An 18,825-nucleotide genomic window follows, 5' to 3' on the forward strand; every position below is an offset into this window, starting at 1 on the left:
ACCAAACGCAGGCTCCGGGAGCGAGTCAAGGAGCCTAGACTTCGTGGAGTCCCAAGCTCCCACCGCGAAGGTAGAGAAATCTTCACCTTCGGAATATCTGCTCTCAGTTCTAATGTTCAATAAGCGGGTCTCCGATTCGGTTGGGGGCTCGGCTAAATTGATCGAAAATCCAGATCGTAAGTCGCGCACGATGGAGTTAGAGCTTGAATCTTCCGATGACGAATGGTCCCAGAGCTCCGAAATGAGATTCTTCATAACTTTCTCCCGGTTCCTTTCCATCGGATGGCTTGCATGATTTCATCGGGGAAAAGTCGCATGCTTGCGTCGGGGACTTCGTTTGTCGTCGAGGAACCTCGGGAACTTTTTGGCGGAAGAAAAATTCAGTGCAGGTTCAGCTTGATGCCAAACCTGCGGGTTGCGTAGAACCACGTCAACGTGCTCGAGGGGATTCATTGCAAGAGCGCGATGAAGTCAATGAAGCAAATGGATGATAGATTCATTGTTCCAATTTATAATTATTATCTATGATTTATTCAGAATAGAAATCTCATACCTAACTCCATCTATGATTATAGGATCGGGTTTTTGACGTAGAACTACGTCATTGCGCTCGTTAGAGGGGCTATTGGTGAAAATCTCGTGTAACGGAAGTGACTGTTTTTTGTCGAACAGGAATCGGCGTCAAAAGACCCGGAAAAACTGTCTCGAGGTTGGAAACCTACGAAGTAAGCTCGGCATCCATGTACGTGACTCTCTGCGCACCCCCATTTCACACAAAAGCTCCCCCACTGACAAGTAAACATTCTTTTTTGAAAATGACAATCACCAGGTTTGACATGCTTTTCTGAAAGTTTCCGAGCCCCGAAGCAACCCCGAGTCGTTTTTCCCTGCTGTCCTGCACTTCATACCCCTTCCCTGCAGGCTCCGAAACCCGGAAAAAACACCATTTACATCGAAATCCGGGATATTTTGTTCGGATATCAATGGGAATGAGTCTTTCCGGGCTTCGGAACCTGGGGAAAAAACATTTCCATCAAAATCCGAGAAAAATATCCCGGATTTCAATGTAAATGGTGTTTTTTCCGGGTTTCGGAGCCTGCAGGGAAGGGGTATGAAATGCAGGACAGCAGGGAAAAACGACTCGGGGTTGCTTCGGGGGTCGGAAACTTTCAGAAAAGCATGTCAAATCTGGTGATTGTCATTTTCAAAAAAGAATGTTTACTTGTCAGATGTTTCGTCCAATCATAGTCGAGGCTCACCCATCTCGAAATCGCTCTCTCACAAATCGCCACCTCGATAATTACTGAGCCACGCGGCTGCAATCAGAAACGCAAATGCTTCGAGAGGCGGGAGCTCGTCACGGCGAGGCTCATTTGTGCTGAACGGATTCTCCTGAGCGGAGTTCGTGGCAAACGCAGATTATTCGCTGTTTGGGGCACTCGAGGCCTCGGGAGGGGACACGCCTCTCCCTCTCCCGTGTAGGCAACAGTTACGGCATACTAATTGATTCTTGAACGTTCTCTCGACCCAATACAGGCAGCGATCGAAAGCGTTTCGAGACAGGGTAGTATTCGTCAGCTCATACGTGCCAGCAAAAAGTACGACCTGCCTTCGGTGTCCGACATCATCGGATTGAACAATGAACGACGACACGCCCAAGCCGAACTACAGGAAGAAAGACGGAACAGTCCCAGGTAAGGGGGAGAAATCGATGTTGAATGTAAGCGGATCCGGCTTTTCGAGCCAAGGGCTGGGGACCTGCCGCGTCCGTCACTCAATCAAAACTTTTTCCTATTTTCCCGCCATTCTCTGCCGCGGGATCCTATATTGACTCGCCGCAATTAGGGAACGCGCCGACCTTGGGAAGCTCGGCGGCGAGTTCGATGGTTCTGAATGGGATTCTCGATGTCGACGAGAAATGAAGGTTCCCAGCGCTCTGCCCAGGATAGCAGTTCTTTGTTCTGTTGGAAGTTTTCTCGGGAGATGCTCCCGCGGAAGAGACAATAATTGAGAGGAATCCAGCCAGTGAAAATCATCTATTTTCGAGCGAAGCCGACAAGCCACCGAGAGTCCCCCTAAACGGTGTTGAGTTAGTGAGCCATGCGGAGTGCTAAATGCTGATAACATGGGTGAAGCGAAATGGAGATGCTGATGGAGGCACTCCGTACCTAAAGAACACATCACCGGAACGGACGAGGAACTTTTGGAAAAGCTGACTGTAGCAGGAGGAGAAAGAGAGAAGCTCGGGGATCGGGGAAAGGATGAGCTCAAGGGGGTAACATGAGAGAATGAAGGTCAGGAGGGAGAGATTCTGACCTAAATTGACTTACAAGTGATTCTCCTTTGCAGGGCCTCTCCCGTTGTGGGAAGCATGGGAACTTCGATGACGTTGGATCTGCCAAAAATAATTCCATGCATTATCAACATCGACACTGTTCCTAGTCGCAGAGGGTCTCTTGACAGCGAGCACGGCGCCTCATCCAGGTAGGGAGACGTTCGAAGACCCTTCGGGAGCCCTTCCAACAAAGTACCTACATCCAACCTACCACTGATCAATCCATCTATCCATCCATCCGTGAAACCAACCAACCATCCATCTATCTATCCTACGATTGATTCGCTACTCGATCTGAGAATCCACGCAGCCAGCGTATTAGCAGACCGGCCGAAACAGCAGAGTCCGCGATCGATCGACTAAAAAGCGAAACATTCAATCAAAGCATTCCCTCAAAGTAAAAAATCCTCGATCGTCGGTCCCAATATCGGCTTCGGCGTCGAACATCTGGTGAGGTTCTGCCCCATGTCTGCCCTGTCAGTCCTCGTCGTCCCCTCCAACCCTCAGACCCAATCAACTCCTCTGTCCACACTTCCCAAACACAACTTTCGTAGGAATTTACGCGCAGGCTTTTTTCAATCACGCGCTTCCAATCATACAGCCACCTTCTGTGCACACCGCGCCAGGAATGAGTTTGCGTTTCCCACTGCATTCGTGTGTGATGATTTGTAGCTGCTGGCCGGATGGCGACATTTTTTTCCCAACTTGAGCGCTCGATTGTTTCGTCACTCACGAGTGCTCATTGTCTGTGTAGAACGTGCCCTCTGTATTTCGAGTGTCTGATCGATCGTGTCCCAGTCGCGAAGGTGTTCGCCGCCTCTGTCAGCGTAAATGTTGCGCTTCGAGGATTTGCGTCAACGGTGAACGATCGCTGATCCGTCGCGTGGAGTGCGGTCCCCGACCCAGATTCATTCTCTCTATCAATGGCCACCCTCTTCTTTCAGTGAGCACCACCGAATAAATCGCCCGTTTTGGAGCTCGGATGGACTGGACTTTCCATCAACGGGCATGGTGTCGAGGAGCGACGATCCGAGTACCACCGGTTTCTTGGCGTGTACGATGCATTTGCCCTCCGAAGCGAGCTGCGATTTCCCCCGGAAGTTATCCTCCAGTGATCACTTAAGTGCCTTAGCAGCGAGCGCCGAATTGGTACCGGTTGGGGGCGCCAAAGTCAAACCTGTCAGAACGAAAAGCTGTTACGCTTTCGGCTCGAAGGATCGAACCGAAAGTAGTGACGGGGCTCGAGGTGGAGGGAGCCGTTTTCTTCAGAGCCTCAGAGAACGTCTGTTTGACAAAAGTGCATTTCTCGCCAAACTATTCCGAAGATGATTTCGATGGAAGATGGCCGGATCCGACAGCCTCGGATTCGTCCGCTCGAAGTAGGACTGGTCGGTTTACTCGATCCCCATCAGCGGGATCACCGCACGTATTCATTAGTTAGCCATGCCACAAGAGCAACGTGATACGATGAGCACCTGAAGGATTTCTTCGGTGCCGGACGTTGAACGAATATCTTCAGAGTTTGATATATCCATTTGGTGGAATCTGGCGGTGAAGTCGGGTTCCCGAATAAATGTCTAGGTCGAATGTTTGGTTCCGTGTGCTTTCATTTCCTCGCATTGAGCGTGATCCAGAGGGCAAGGAGTTAGGAAATAAACAGACATTGCTTTTGATTAGCATGGAGTACTCACCGTGACCGGAGCAGCGACTAATTCTTTCACGATGACGCTGTTGAGACGCGATTCCATGATGATTGGAACTTCGCGAGCGTTCAGCGGAAATCGAGATCGGCCCGTTCTCTCTTCTGGTCGCTCTCAGTGATGGCGTAGCATTGCCGGGAAGCTGCCGCTCGAAGAGAATCTAAGTGACGCGACGCCCGCCAGGACTCATGACCTCGTATGCGCTATACAATGAATCGGGAGTGGCTTCGCGCCGGTGCTCCAATATCTTCCAGCCCCGGAGCATGGACGTCAAGATCATCGAGGGGGACTTCCGATCGAATTTAAACATTCTTACCGAAATACTCTGATACAATTATTATCGGTCAATGGAAAGAATATCAGCAACGACCTTCAAACTCAGGTAGGAACTTGGCGGAAGCGGCGGATCATGTTCGGGAACCTTCGTGATTTATGCTCTATAGATCGATGAGAATTCCTTTCCAAGGCCCACGAAATTGAAGAGTATAATACGTTCGAGACCGTAGGGAGTGATCGGGAGTTTTGAGATGGATAAAGCATAATGAGGGGACAAACGGTATGATTCTCTCGGTACAGGAAACTTACGGCTCCCCGGAAGTCGGGTCTCCGGAACTTCTGCAGAATCACTACGCAGAGTTCGCCTCTCTGAGGAGGTCGTGTACGACACGAAGGCCAAGGTTTCATCATCCTGCAGGGCAAAGTTGAGGCATGTAGAAAATACAAACTCACAATCGGGTCTTTCCGATCGGAGTTTCTCAGCACCATGAATCATTGTTCATTGATGGTGGACGCGTCCGAGTTCAATACCTATCGCCGACGGTCATCCTCTCCCAATTCCATTTCGATTCGGATCTAAAACAGGGAAGCTCTTCTCACGATGCACGCCCTGTCGTTTCGGAAGGTCTGCCGCGCGGTATTATTCATCGTTCGTCGGTATTCCCCATTCATCGGATCTACGCACATCAGCTGTTCGATTGACTGGTCTAACGCCGCGACGCTCTCATTTCGTTGATCCTTTGATGTGAAGCTCTATGTCGTCGAGGTCTGTCGTGTCATTTACTGTTTGTCTCTACAGCCATCAGACGAGGGTCCTGCGCGCGATCCCGACCCAGACCGCACTCACCTCTCTCTGCCTGCCTCGCATCCGCAGGAGCAAAGAATAGCGCTGTAGAATTAATACTCGCCAACCGGATCCTGATCGTTTCCCAAGGCAACCGCCGCAGACGGTCCGAGTGAGTGGTCCTCTCACTCGACCGCGTCCTCTGTACATAGAGCGAGAGGATATACCAGAACAGACTCAAGAGTTCGCCTCGGGGCGATTGTCGGCTCGCTAAAAATAGGAAACCTTCTCGACGGATGCGGATAAGCTGTCGGTCGGTCGGTCGGTCGGTCGCCCGCCCCAGTAATGGTCCGTTCGAGACCGATGGCGCTTCTAATTAGAAATTCATTCTTATTAGTCAAAGAGTTACGACGCCAGCCTACCCGCGCCCATAAAAAGTTCTCCCGCTCAAGATGTCCTGGATTTTCCGCGGCTCCCATGCGCGCGCAATAAACGCGGCAATTCGCTGGGCGAACGAGTCGCCGTGCAGAATTCCAGGCTGGCTGGCTGGCCGGCTGCCTCGCTCCTTGGGACATACTTTTTCCGCAAGTAGTGTGATATATAAACTCACTCCGGCGTGCCCGTTGGTAGTTCCTCGTAAATTGAGCTTGAAAGGAGTTCACGAAGAGGACGTAAGAGAGAGCTCCAAAACAGACTGAGGATGGAATGTACTCCTCAGAAGTCGAACATGATCGGGTTCACGGCTGACAATGAGAAATAAAGTATCGTTAGGTCACTAAACGAGGTTGAGTGCAATCGAACTCTATCGTGTATATTGCCGTAGACCTGGATCGGGCGCTCAGGAAGATGATTTCCCGTATGATACGATGCGGCAAGCTTATGTCGATAATCTCTCGGATGGATTCGTCGGACCATGCCATTCGCTTGTATCTCCGGCTCTAATTCCGGGACACGAGGAAGGGCAGATTGGTCTCGGGCCGCTATGCAATTTGAGTCCGGTGAAGATTTCTACGAGTCCGCGTTTTTCTAATTCCACAGCGAGAAAATCGGCGAGATCAACTCGTTCGCGGAAGCTGGACTGCCGAGAGCTTCGAAGAATTCGAGACCAGAGCATGGTCCACATTCATGCGCGGTCGGGGAAGCGGGTGATGGGATGGTCAGTCGACAAACTCCAGTAGTAGGCAGCGATCAACTCATTACGTGTCGGCACACGTCTTCTCTTGTGACAACACGGAATTAGTATGCATGGCTTGTGGGTGAGCAGACGACGCCGTGGGAAGCGGCGGCGCCGGTTTGTCTTCTCCGGCGACAGGCGAGGAGTCACGTCAAGTGTCGGTAATACCGAGACGATTTTTGTCCAGGATGGCTGAACTCTCCCGTTGACCGTTCCGATCGGAGGCGACATCCGTACCTCCTCCGGATCCTATCACTTCACGCCAGGGATATTCGCAGGAGATACGACAGCGCTGGTGATATGCAAGAGCCAGGTGAGCAGTTGCTCAACAGCTGCCTTACGATTCCCGACCGCGGCTCGCCCGTCAGGTCCAGCTGCGACGCCCTACGCTAGCCTTTCCTCATTGTACTAGCCCTGGTGAAGCTCTGATAAGAGGGTGCTTATCTCGAGAGCGAGCATTCGAGAAGACGAGCGACGGCGGTGGCTGACTGCTGGACGCAGTCAGCCATAATAACGATTCATTATGGCACAATGGACGACGACGCGAAGTCGTCTGGCGTTGAGATACACATACATACGTACGCGCACACGTAGACGCACAAACGAACAGACGAATGAGAGAACGGCCAACCGCTAGGACAGGAGGCTGGATGAGAGAGCTAGCTGCTAGAAGGAGAAAAAAAACACCCGAAAGGGGAGCAGACGAGCATTGGTGCGCATCCGCAAATAGGACTGCCAACAAGGTGATGCAATTTGCGACTCAGTTGGTGGGTCGCTGGCTTCTTGAATGCCTCTCCGGGGGCCAGAACCGAGTGAATCAGAGAAACATTCGGTAAGCTGATCACCTCACCACCAACGCAGGCAGGCGGGCCGGCCAGCCAGCCAGCCAGTTGACCGGCTTCGAGTCCATAAATGCTGTGTCGGTTCTGCGAGGACAAGAAGGATGAGGGATCGGAGGACGATCTGCAAGGGATAGTAGCCCCGCCAGCAGCAGCAGCACAAGGGAACCGACTCACATACTCGCAAACTAATGAGTAGACCGCCGGATCGCCCTATCCCTCGACTTGGTCTCTGGGTCCATGGAGACATCTGATCAGGCATTCTATCGGGGTTCTATTGAATCTATTCTGCCCGCTTCATTCCCATCGATTCTAGCATGTGCTGCCGTCTGCGTCCGTCGGTCCGGGTCGGAGGCAGCTACTTGCTGAAAGAGCCGCGGAACCGTGGTCGTTTGGGTAAACAAACAGGTATCACAAGCTCCCGCCGAGAGGGTTTGGAGGCAACGTGAGCTGCGGGAATATCGAGCGAAGAATCGGGCCAAATCGTTGTGGTTGATGTAGCTTTACCCGAAGTTTTTAGCGAAATAAGATTTGTCGAGCTCTCTGGACAGCCTGACGGCAGGCGATGGGTCGTGCCCAAGCCAAACGTATTCATGACGGAGCTGAGTTGGGTCAACACGATGGAATCCGGAGTTCCCTCATACTTGGAGTGCAACGAACATCAACAGAGTTCCCGGATAATCGGCATCGGATCATATTGCGGAATTTTCGTGGATGCATACTGTGGAAAACGGCCTCAAAGGTCGACAGATTTTCATTGAAGTTCGGGCAACAAAGGAAGTTATGAACGTCGTCGGGAGAATTTCTGGACTCCAGCGATTCAGTGATACAAACGCAAGTGCCTGCCGTGAATCATGAACTTCGCATACACAGCATAGAATCGTTCGTGTGATCGTAAGCTGAAGTGCACTATTCCCTGGGCCGTTTTTTTCAGGTTTTCTCGTGAGACTTTCCCCCGCATGTCCGTTACGCCACACGCTCTTATGAATAGATGCAGGTACTATTGGTTCTCATATCGAGACTTGAGACACGTCGATAGGGAATGAAAGACATTGTCGTGCCTTCCACGAATTTTCCGGTGTCGTCAGATGTTAAATTCTTCCATTTTATCAGATGGTTTGTGATATTCGTGATTGCGTTTCTCATGAATTTCATATCAGGGGGCAGCGGGCCCTCGGACGCCTCAGGTACTTCGAAAAGTGAGGGATAGCGGTGCGTCTGTGCTCGAAACAATAAAGTCAGCCGCACCGGTTCCGGGAGCTCATCAATTTCATGATCTATAATATGATTTTGGAGGGGTGGACGGGAAACTGAAGCTTGCTAGACGACTCAAGCCCGAACAGACGCGAGAAAAATGACGCGGAATCTGCAAGAATCGCATGATGGGAACATCCGAAGGTCCGGACGTCGTCCGGCTCTGAACCGAATTGAGTATTTTTCGGATGTCTCGGCTTGGGCCGCTGCTCGCCCGCCCGTCTCAGCTCCTGGGTGTTCTCGCCGCCCTCATCCTCTTGCCCTGGTCTAATTCGACCGAAGGTGAGGCATTCGCCGGGAATCTTTCGCCTCTGGGTACCAGGTTCACGAGCGCGTCCAGAATTTTTTCATAGTCCTGTCTGGGTATCATTCTTGCGCCCTTCGACAGTGGCTCCATGTCTCTGAGGGCAATGGCTGCTGGTGAGAATACGAAAGCGAAGATTCGACCTGGCAGAATTTGACCCTTGAGTATACACGGCAGAATAGAATCACGGATCCCCAAGTTCTGTCAGTTACATTCAGCGTAGAGTCGTGGCGAATTCTGGAAGAGTCCCCCACGCTCCCTTCATGGCTTTTCGGCTTCCTCCAAGAAAGGTCTGGCGTCGCCATGGTACGGAGTTTACTCCATTGAAGGACCGCTAAATATCCCAGAAAGAATTTATGTGAGACATTCCTCCCCGATGGAGGACTTCAAAGCCCCGGGAACCCCCCATAGGGTCCGCGGGATGCTCCCGCAAGCGGGAAGCGGGATAGCTCCGATATTATTGAGCTGAGGTCACGGTGTCGCCCCGAGCGTCTGCTATGCCCCGCGGTTCCAGTTTTTGACGCGTGAAGCATTGCCGTTTCGCGCCACCTTCTGGCTGATATCATTTCGCTCTTTTCCCTTAAGTTTAAGGGACCAAATGACTGATTCTGCATCAAAAAGCCCAGGCTTACGCCTGATCTCAGATATCCGACGCGAGGGAAGCCGAGAGTTACTAGCATAGGATTGAAGTCCCTCGATTCCGCTGCAGTCAAGGGATTTGTTCGACGCAAACTTCTGGCGCAAGTTCGGTCATGGGGCTGGTCGGATAACAAACCTTCGTCTCATAAGATTTACCTGGAGTTGGACTCTCCGCTCCTCTATCATCGTTTCATCGATCTTGCTTCAGCTTATACTCGAGCGGTGTTCCTTCAAGCTGCCCCGGCGTAGCCTTGTCCTCTCAACTCTTGGATGCTCGGAGGCTTATACATCGAGATTCGAATTCCGGAAATGTACGCTCGAGAGCTATCATTGGATTGGATTCCATCGCAGATATGAGACGTGAAATAGAACTCGAATCCTCTTTAACCAAGGCCGTGAGAGTCGCGATATGTCTCCGGTCACGTATTCAGACTGTAATCTCAGATGATTATTGCCATTGATATTTGGATTTTTATCCTGGTGATTATCGATTACAATGTACTCCTCCGGGTGGAGGGATTGTCGACTCCTCATTCGGTCAAGCGGGTATCAGCTGCCGAGTATTCCGGTTGAACCCGCTTTTAACACATGACTTCCGAAGCATTTTGGACGAGCTTCGAAGCTGCATGCGGCTTCCGATCTCGCGCCCCGGGAGTCGCAGCATCCCAGTTCTGTCGCACGGACGGGCCAAGCGGCCCCGATGAGACTTCCACATAAATCCGCCGTGAGTACCGCTCCTCACGCATTAGGTTCTCGGAGAATAGCAGTTTCCGACACTGTTAAGATTCCCGGATCGTTATTCCCCGGTCCCTCGGAGTCTACCATGAGCGTTCGACTTGCTCAACGCATCGTATATATATAGACGCGAGTGCCCGAATAGATTTCAAGCCGGATCTTATTGGTAGCTTAATTCTGGAAATCGATCACACGCAGCGACTATTCTGAGCTGTTCGAGGAGACAGGCATATACTGCAGGGATATACGAAGCGCAGAGGTCCTGCCGGAGTTCTTTGGGTACGCCCGTCGATAGGCACCCGAATGTGGGCTCGCACGTTCCTCTCCGGGGGATCTCATCGCCGCGAATCCTTAGATCCCATGTGTTGGCGTCTCTGGGATAATGCGAGTACGCCTCGAATCTACGGGACACGCTCGCAGGTGATCCGAGCGATCGAGCGGATAGAGGTGCGAATCTCGTTTACCGTCGAGCTGGCAACACTGTACACCAAGATCGAGCTCAACACGGCTCTGTGAAGTTATTTTTCCGACGCGAGCATCGGTGGCACGTGCAAAGCTGAGTAGCGGGACGCGACGTCTTCGAACGTCTTCGAGGAGAACTTCGCCGAGCGTATGTATCGAGGGTTATCCACCCCTCGCATCACGAAAAAAGCCTCCGGCGCACTACAACTCGTTGATTCTTGAGCTTGAATTAGGTGGTGGGGTGATTTGCTCAATGAGATAGCTGATTACGGCGCAAGCTTCGATTTGTATCTGAGGGCGCTTCGTTCGGGCCTCTGAGAAGGCTCCAGAATGACCTCACACCTTGTCGACCGATTGCATCCGCGTCCCGACTTTGAGGGGGTAGGAGCAACAATTCAGCGCAACAATGTGGATGTGATCATTTTTGCTGGAGGTCGCACAGGTTTTGCGTCTTCATTGCCTATCATGGAAGATCCATTACAAAGAGCATCGATTCCATCGTGTTATCGAGCGCTTAGCTTCCTCGCTCTCTCCGAACGGTGAAACCTCAATAATAATTTAGAAATCTGGTTGGATCCCTTGCAGCATTGCGGGGCCCTGCCCAATGCGAGCAGAACTTTTACTGGTGAGCAGAGGAAAACGAATAATCCTATTGGGAGCGGTGCGGGGCTCTGACCGTAAACACGGGGGATCCCAAATATTTCTAACAGAAGCCGCATTCCGAGTCGTTTCGTATTTCATAGTCCAAAGCGGCGTGAGAATGAAGATGCCGATAGTCTTGATGGCGTCGGGGGAATTTTCCTTCGACTCCATCGAGAGAAAGAAAATCCAAGCAGTAGCCTAACAAGAAAGGAGCATTGCAACTCCCTTACCATGCCCCTTCCGATCTCCATTCGGCGCAGGGGATCACTCCTGAATCAGATAGCATGAGTGATTTCGAAAAAAACTCCTATCCGTCGCTCGAAATCAGAGGTACGGTGACTTTCCGCTTCCAGCGTTGCCATGACTTATAAGTAGGGCTGTAAATTATTCGCGGAAATTTCCGGCTATTCCCCATAGAGTTTCAATGGAGGCCGCGAATTTCCGCGAATTTGGCGGAAATTTTCCGCGAAAAATTTACATCCCTACTTATACGGCATGAGCGAGAGCCCGGGTAAAGCTGGGGCTAACACTAAATCTCTGGGCAGAATCGGGGGAGCTGACGTCGGATGGATCCTGGTCGATTCATCTGAACGTTCTCATTTCTATGCGGGGGCGACACGGCATGTATAGCATACCTTGGTTCCCTGTCTCGAATTTTACGTCTTCACCCGCCGGCCGCTGATCTTGCAGCTCGAACTAAGCAGACGGTTCTCCTTGTAGCTGCGTCCGTTCGTTTCTACCCGTCTTGTCGATTCGCAGAGTATTCAAATGATGTCGCTCAATGATTCTGAGAGCGGTCCGATAGGAAACACTTCCACCGCTCTGCTCAGCCTTCCGGAGGGGAGGAAAGCTTTGTCAGCTCTCTCGCTGTCTCATTCAGCCAGTTGCAGCAAGAACCCGGACGGGGAAATTTAAAAGGATGAAGAGTGGAATAAAATCGACAGGTACTGAGGCTGCGACTGTCTGAACTGAAATCTCGGCGAACGGAACTCCTGGGGACGAATACCCTTCGAACGCTCTTCTGTTGTGCGCGCGGCGCTTCGCGCAGCGAGGCCGGATAAAGAAACAGGCAGTTGTTCCCAGTCTCCCGCCAGCCTTCGGATTCGAGAGGACTTGATCTAGGGAGCACTTTCATTCGCTGCTTGTTGAATTATTCATTCATACTCTATTGGAAGTGAGCGAGCATGCTAAACGGAGAGAGCAACAACCGTATTAGACATAGATATGGAAGGAGGGCGTCTTCTCGAAATTCGTGCAAGAATTCTCAAAGCGGCTGAGAGTGAAGTTTCCAACGAGAGTGTACAGAATAGGCTACATGATCCGTCAGCCGCGTCGAGTCGCTCAGAGATCGCTTTAGATGTCCTTTGACTGATCGCCCGCCGGCTGGACGGTCAAAAACAGCATGAGCTCTGCATCACGACTTCTCGTGGGTCACAAAAACGCATGATTGAGTTTTGTTTTCCATCTCCAAATCCAACCAGCGCTCTTGCAGCTCATGCGGACACCAGGGAAAGGCTCCACGTTCCCGGCCGTGATTCGGGACATTGCACAGAAACGTCGAGAAGAAGGAGGGGATATTTTCCTCTTGAATTCCGAAGCAACTCCGAATGTTTCGATCTTGTCCGGGCTCGTAGCGAGAATACCTGTGAATTGAAGGGTTAGGTCTACAGGTCTTCCGGAATTTCCGACATTCGCCAGAATTTCCTCGGTTTTTCTATATTCAGACCGAAACGCTATTCGGTGGTTGAGACCTGCCAGGTACGCTTCGCCGAGGTGAATTTCCGAACCGGAAGCGGGCCTAGAAAGTTTGCAGTGTATACGTCATCGTTTGGGTATCGCTGAGTTGTCTCCCACCGAACTCCTGCCTTCGGCGTCGCGTCGATCCGACCTCCTGGAAGTAATCTATCACAATGTTACCGCCGACGAGGAATTGGTTACTTGTCTCCCGCGTCTTTCCTTCCGCTGACTGTGGACAGGGCGCAAGCGGACGGGTGGCTTCTGCGGGAGTCAGCCGCAGAAACATTTTGCCGAGTCGTCTAGAACGTTCGAGCTGCTGATCTGGCCCCAGCAAAGTGATTTTTGCAGCATCGTTCGCTGAGGCTTCGCCCACTCTTCTTTTGCACCTAATTGGGCGTCGTGGCCTGGAGCAGCGTAAACTTGACGTACCCTTCCGTCTCTCTGGTTTTCCTCCGTTCTCCTATGTGTCGCTCGCTTCAGAGCCACTCCTCCAGGCTGCAAGCAACCGAGCGGGAATCCAGCCACAGTCCGTCTGCGTTGAAGGGCCGCGTCTACTTTGGCATGCAACGAGCACAGTACACAACGGTTGCCACAAGCAGGCGAGCAGCACAGGGCGTTCGAGCAGGACATCCGGTCCAGGCCGCTTGGAGTCTCCGAATCTCATCCCGTCCCCAGCCAGACCTTGAGCTCCTCGAAGAGAAAGGCAATTCTAGCTCGTCCCCATTTTCGTCTTGCACCTGGGAGTTGCATCAGGATGTGGGTTCTCATTGTCCCAATTCAATCGGCCGTACATGTCTATTGCATCCTGCGAATCACTTCCTTAGGGGACTCTCTTTTTTTTCTATCGAAGAGGGACACGATCGAGGAAGGAGTGCACGATCAACCAGCCCAGGAGGCGGCCTCTTTGAGGCGCCTCACAGTATCCCGAAAAACAGGCTATTGAGGGGCGAATTGATTCGGAGAACAACGGTGACTCCTCCTTGGTGACTTCGACTATTGACGATGAGCTTCTTCCGTGCTTCAATCCGATTGCAGCCGGAGACGTTGGTTCCCATGCATGACCTTCATGTCTTCTTCCGGAATCCGGATCACTTGAGCGGTTGTCCATGCGTAGACCACGCTGTCCCGAGTCGGCAGGCACTGATTGCATGAGGGAGCCCGAGCCCGACACCTTCCGACGGCTTGTGCACGGTACCCGTGTTTGGAGAGCTCATGACCGCGGCTCGAACGAGATCGGAATATAGATCGAGAGGCACCTCGGTCGGGAGGTAAGGCACTAATCGAGCCGAGCCGGTTCTGAAACGAACGGAGGAGGATGTCGAAAGCGATCGGAATCAGGACAGCGACCGCGGCAAGTATCCACGGAAAATTTGAATTTTTGACTCAGGATGACGATATTCGGACAAGGAAATACTCGGCAATGTACATACAAGACAATTAGTCTGAAGTATAGATTGGTCCTACTCGGTGTTTTTTTCGCCGCGACTCAGACCTCCGCTGCATCCCGGGCTCTAGGCCGATTCGGGAGAAAGTCGTCTCGCTTATCCCAAGAAAAGGTCGGAAATGAACGAGCGGGCGGCTCTCCCTCCCGCCCTGCGTCCGATCGAGCGGTTCCATATTTCCTCTCGATCACTTGGTCTCCCCGTTTCCGGCCTGAACTAATTGTTCGATAGCATCTTGCAGTCAACTCCTGTAGGTTCGCATTCGTGAGAGAGTTCTTGGGAGCCTCCGCGGTTTCCCCCTGTCTCCGGAGGATATTCCGGGAGGGAAAGGAAGCTCGGCTCATCGTCGAATGAAGCCCTCATACGTACTCGGCACTGGATGATGTAGTGTCACGACAAGGATAGTCTGTCACCATCTCCTCCGCTTGTCGCATTCGGCCGTTATTCGAAGTTTCAGGACCAGCACCTACAGTCATGAATCATGTCGAAGGGTTCCCTGCCATGCTGAGACCATCAAGAGAAATGCGAGGTTGGCCCCCTTACAGGATTCGAAGGCCCCATGGGATCACGCGCGGCAATCCTCCGGAATTCTCCGAGGACGGTCCTTTTCTTCTATTCTACTGCGATGCGGCTCGAAGAAATCCGCAGGCTTAGGGGAGCTCCTGCCGATACGTCATATACCGAATCTTCGCCAGGCGTCGCACAAACTCGGCAAGTGAAGCTTTTGGTCTTCTGAGTCAAGTCATTCCTCACTAATCAGACAGTCTCCGTGAGGAACTCGATGGAATCCGGCAACTCGTGCAGAGAGCGAGTCCTTCGAAATATTTATGTTCCTAATTCAATCACCGACCGCGAAGATCAATGTAGGGGTCGCGGACGCGTTTATGGCACTGAAGGGGAGGATCTCGAAATGCCAAGCCCGACTGGACCAAGTCGACCATGCGGCCCTCGGAGGAATGGCGTTTCGTGGTGCGGGCGGACCATCATAGAAACATTGTTTCGTAAGAGCTGAGGGCCCCCGCGCGGCGCTCGATCTCAGGGCCGCAACGCGAGCTCTTTCAAATAATTCAAAGAAATCGAAAGGAGCATTTGATTTCGGCGAATGTGTGAGACCAGCTCGAAATTGATGCTCCTTGCCGATTACGCAGGAGTGTGACCTGAGAAGCACGATCCCGTTCAGGGAAGGGTTCCCAGAGGAACTGATAAAATTTACGGATCGTTGGACTGGATGTCGAACCTAGGCCGCACAACGCGAAATCGGGAAACCACCATTACGAGAACAGCTTTCGCGTTGGAGTCGCTTGTTCGGAGCCAGATCTCGTCTAAGAGAATATTGGCATAAGTTTCTTTTTGAATCCGATGATATAATTCATTGATATAATCCATCGATTGAGGAATGATCCCGTGAGGCGGCGACTCATAGATCGGCGAGAGTAGGTGGAACGATTGCAAGTTCTCAGGAAAAATGCTGTCTTGCTCTACATCGATGCCCGCGGTAGGGTAACCCTCTATCCATGGCATCCTCTATCACTTGCAAGAAAAAACTCGAACCTCATTTCTTCCAGGGAAATCCATTCGCCATACGTCGTCTCTCGCGGAGATGGCGGGAGGCCGCGGCTGTAGAACGCAAATTCCTCGCCGCACCGACAATGAAATCGATGAAGTTAGCTCAAAAAGGGAAGGTCGATGATTCACTATCATGACTGAGAAACGAGCCCGCCACCGACTCATGTCTTCCTTCCGGAGTTTCCCATTCCGTTCGTCCTCCGGCTGACTCTACGCACGATCGGGCTCTGCTCTCTCTTTGTGGGGAAGGAAACTAGAAAACTTGAAAGATGTCCACGATCTGCCCCGCAGTCTCCGATCCCGCGCGGCGGCGTTCGCAGACAATGCCGGAGGGAAAACCTCTTCCGGAGGCGACCGCGTCAACAGCCGACATCTCCACCCGTGACGCTTGGGCGACATTCATCTCGGTAACAGGTGTGTACGCGGTGTACAGGTGTCTCGTCATCTGAAGAACCTCTAGCGGCACTAATGGTGTTACGACCCCGCCTCGATATATGCATGAACTGCAGCGGCTGTCGGAAATAATGATCGCTTCCAGGCTCCCGTCTTCTGCCCTCTCCCCACAAAATATAACATGCTGTGATTATTCCCATTGTGATCTTCGGGGACAAGTTCCTCCTTCCCCGTTTCCAGCAAAGCTGGGTCGGATGCGAGTTCGTCAACACAGTATCCTTGACCTCCGCGACAACCAGAATAGAGAGGTGAAGATCGAGAGGTTTCTCGACAGGGTTACGAGGTCGCGACCACGCCAGTAGGCTCACCACGGAAATCATTAGCCACAGATCCCTCCTCGAGATTGAGATCGGAAAGCTGTTGTTTGTAATCGGGGGGTTCGGGATCGCACGCTAGCACTATTTTTGGAAGGGCGAAATCTAGAGAGACAGGCCCTTGAAGACCAGGAATGCGAGCTAGAAGTTCGAGAAACGGGGAATACGCATTCGAAGTGTAGTCGAATTCAGAGAAGATCTAACCTCGAGTTCTCGGGAGCGATCTGAAGCCTCCCGACATCCGCAATCAAGACGCCGATTCTCTGCGAAGTTCCGGATATCTTGAAAGCTTTCGCTCTCTTCCCCTGTTCTGTAAGGGTCCCTCAGTGAGTTCACAGTAACTTGGTCTTCGTCCAAAGATTTCGAGAACCAAATCGTCGCGATGTCCCGCAGCAAGGCTCAACCGGAGCATTCGTTCTCGATCCCAGTAAGCAATTTTGGAGCTGCTCCCTCAATAGCATTGAATGTGAATTAATCTTGATCAGAGCATAGGCGAACATTCTGCGCCCAGTGCTCGGATACCATTCCGTAGAAGATTCTCGCCCTTCAATATTTGCATATGCAGATAGCGGGATACTTCACTCCGAGCTTGTCGTGGATAAAAACCTTGCAAAGTATGGAGATTGAGGATTTCGCTGTAGGATTTCTTCGGTCGGGACTACCTAGCTGAGGAGCTGAACTCGGGACACGGCGAATAAGTTGCGATATCCTGCTGCTCCGGAAACTCACACCTGTATTTGAGTCGAAGCGAGGGTCCGATTGAAAGGCTCATGGAGGAACGATTCCGTAGCAGACTCTCCAACGAGGCAATGAAGAGAGCTCTAAATTATAATTGGTTCTGTCACGATCGGATTCTTCATCCATTCCGACTCCGATTTGGTCAATTTCTACGGCTCGAGGATACTCCTCCCTAGGCAATAGAAACATTTGATCGAGACGAGACTCGGTGGCTCGTCCCGCCCGCGGAATCTTCAGAATTGAGAGTTCTCCATTGCCGCCGGCGGATCAAAAGATCACTTGTTGGCAAGCCCGTCGAGTATGGGTACGAAAGGGTGGACTGTCAGTCGGAAATGTTCACCTCAGTATTTCCGTCAAGTATGGGCTTCTTCGGATCGTCTCGAAAGAGCGCCTGATCGAGACAGTACGCTAAAAGGGGATCTCGTCTGTATTTTTGCTTTTGGGAGCCAGCAGTAAAGATCCAGAGGCGAGCTGCCAGATTGAAATCGTAAATTCTCGTCGCGCTCTCGTTCAACCATCTTGAAATCCTAAGAGCTTTAAAAGTGCTTTCTGTTGGCGGCTCGTCCGACTGAGGCGATAGTCCATCTTCTTTGCGCCAAGGTCTGTAGTCGAAAGCCCCATCGCGATGATGCCGAACATCGACGGCGCGCGGGCGAGGGAAGTCAGCTCCGAGACTTTCCGAACCTGATACGAACGACGGAATAAATCGCTTCATAAAGCAGATTCCGAGCAGCTTCGAGCTTCGAGATAGAGATTCGCGAGGTCGGCCGGCAGTCGACTCCCGGGAGCGACTATTTTTCCCTTAGAGCTTGTTTTCCGGAGTCAGAGAGTTGTCCCTATCCATTTTTGATAGGTCAGGTTCCTTCCTAGAGCTGGGACAATGCTGAATCGGTCATCTCTCGGGAATCCGGGATTTGTTTCGGATGTTCTCGTCACGAGAACTTCTCTCACTCCCGCCGAGTTCTCCCACTGTCTCTTGTTTTTGTTTTGTCTCTTCCCCCATTCCGACGTAGACCCGTGCGCAAAATGAAGTTCCCAAGCTGGATCGCACAGCCAAAATTGGAAGTCTCGGGTGATGCCGAGCGTATTTCTTTCAGTGACGAATCCAGGAAGCAAATCTTCGCGGCTAGATTGAGGTCGAATCTTGCAAGTTTCAGATGCAGCAGAATTCGAGCCTTCCCTGCCGGGCACCTCAAGGGACTTGCTGCCCCCGAACAACATCGTAGTAGCGGTAAACTAAGTTAGGCCTCAACACGAAGTCTCACACGCGCTATCAGCGCGATTCTCGTAATAGCATGCTCAGACGAGTGATAGGAGCATTGAGGAAGCCGCGAACACAGCGTTATCATTTCTCGATCAGCATGGGTGTACATGTGAGGATACGTCATCCCTTGTTCCTGTCGAGTTTCGAAGCTTCTCCCTGTTTCTCCC

General features: G+C 51.8%; 1 protein-coding gene across 1 annotated transcript in view; it reads left to right on the forward strand.

The window, feature by feature from the left end:
- The window catches only part of LOC100898067 (guanylate cyclase soluble subunit beta-1), an 11,779-nt gene extending 8,115 nt beyond the window's left edge, over nucleotides 1-3,664 (forward strand). The window contains 3 exon segments of the mRNA XM_029110958.1: nucleotides 1,541-1,694; nucleotides 2,350-2,484; nucleotides 3,280-3,664. Coding sequence (XP_028966791.1) covers nucleotides 1,541-1,694; nucleotides 2,350-2,484; nucleotides 3,280-3,664 — 674 coding nt within the window.
- Nucleotides 3,665-18,825: the final 15,161 nt, after the last annotated feature.

The sequence above is a fragment of the Galendromus occidentalis genome, unplaced genomic scaffold, assembly GCF_000255335.2.
Source record: "Galendromus occidentalis unplaced genomic scaffold, Mocc_1.1 scf7180000077183, whole genome shotgun sequence".
Classification (NCBI taxonomy): domain Eukaryota; kingdom Metazoa; phylum Arthropoda; class Arachnida; order Mesostigmata; family Phytoseiidae; genus Galendromus; species Galendromus occidentalis.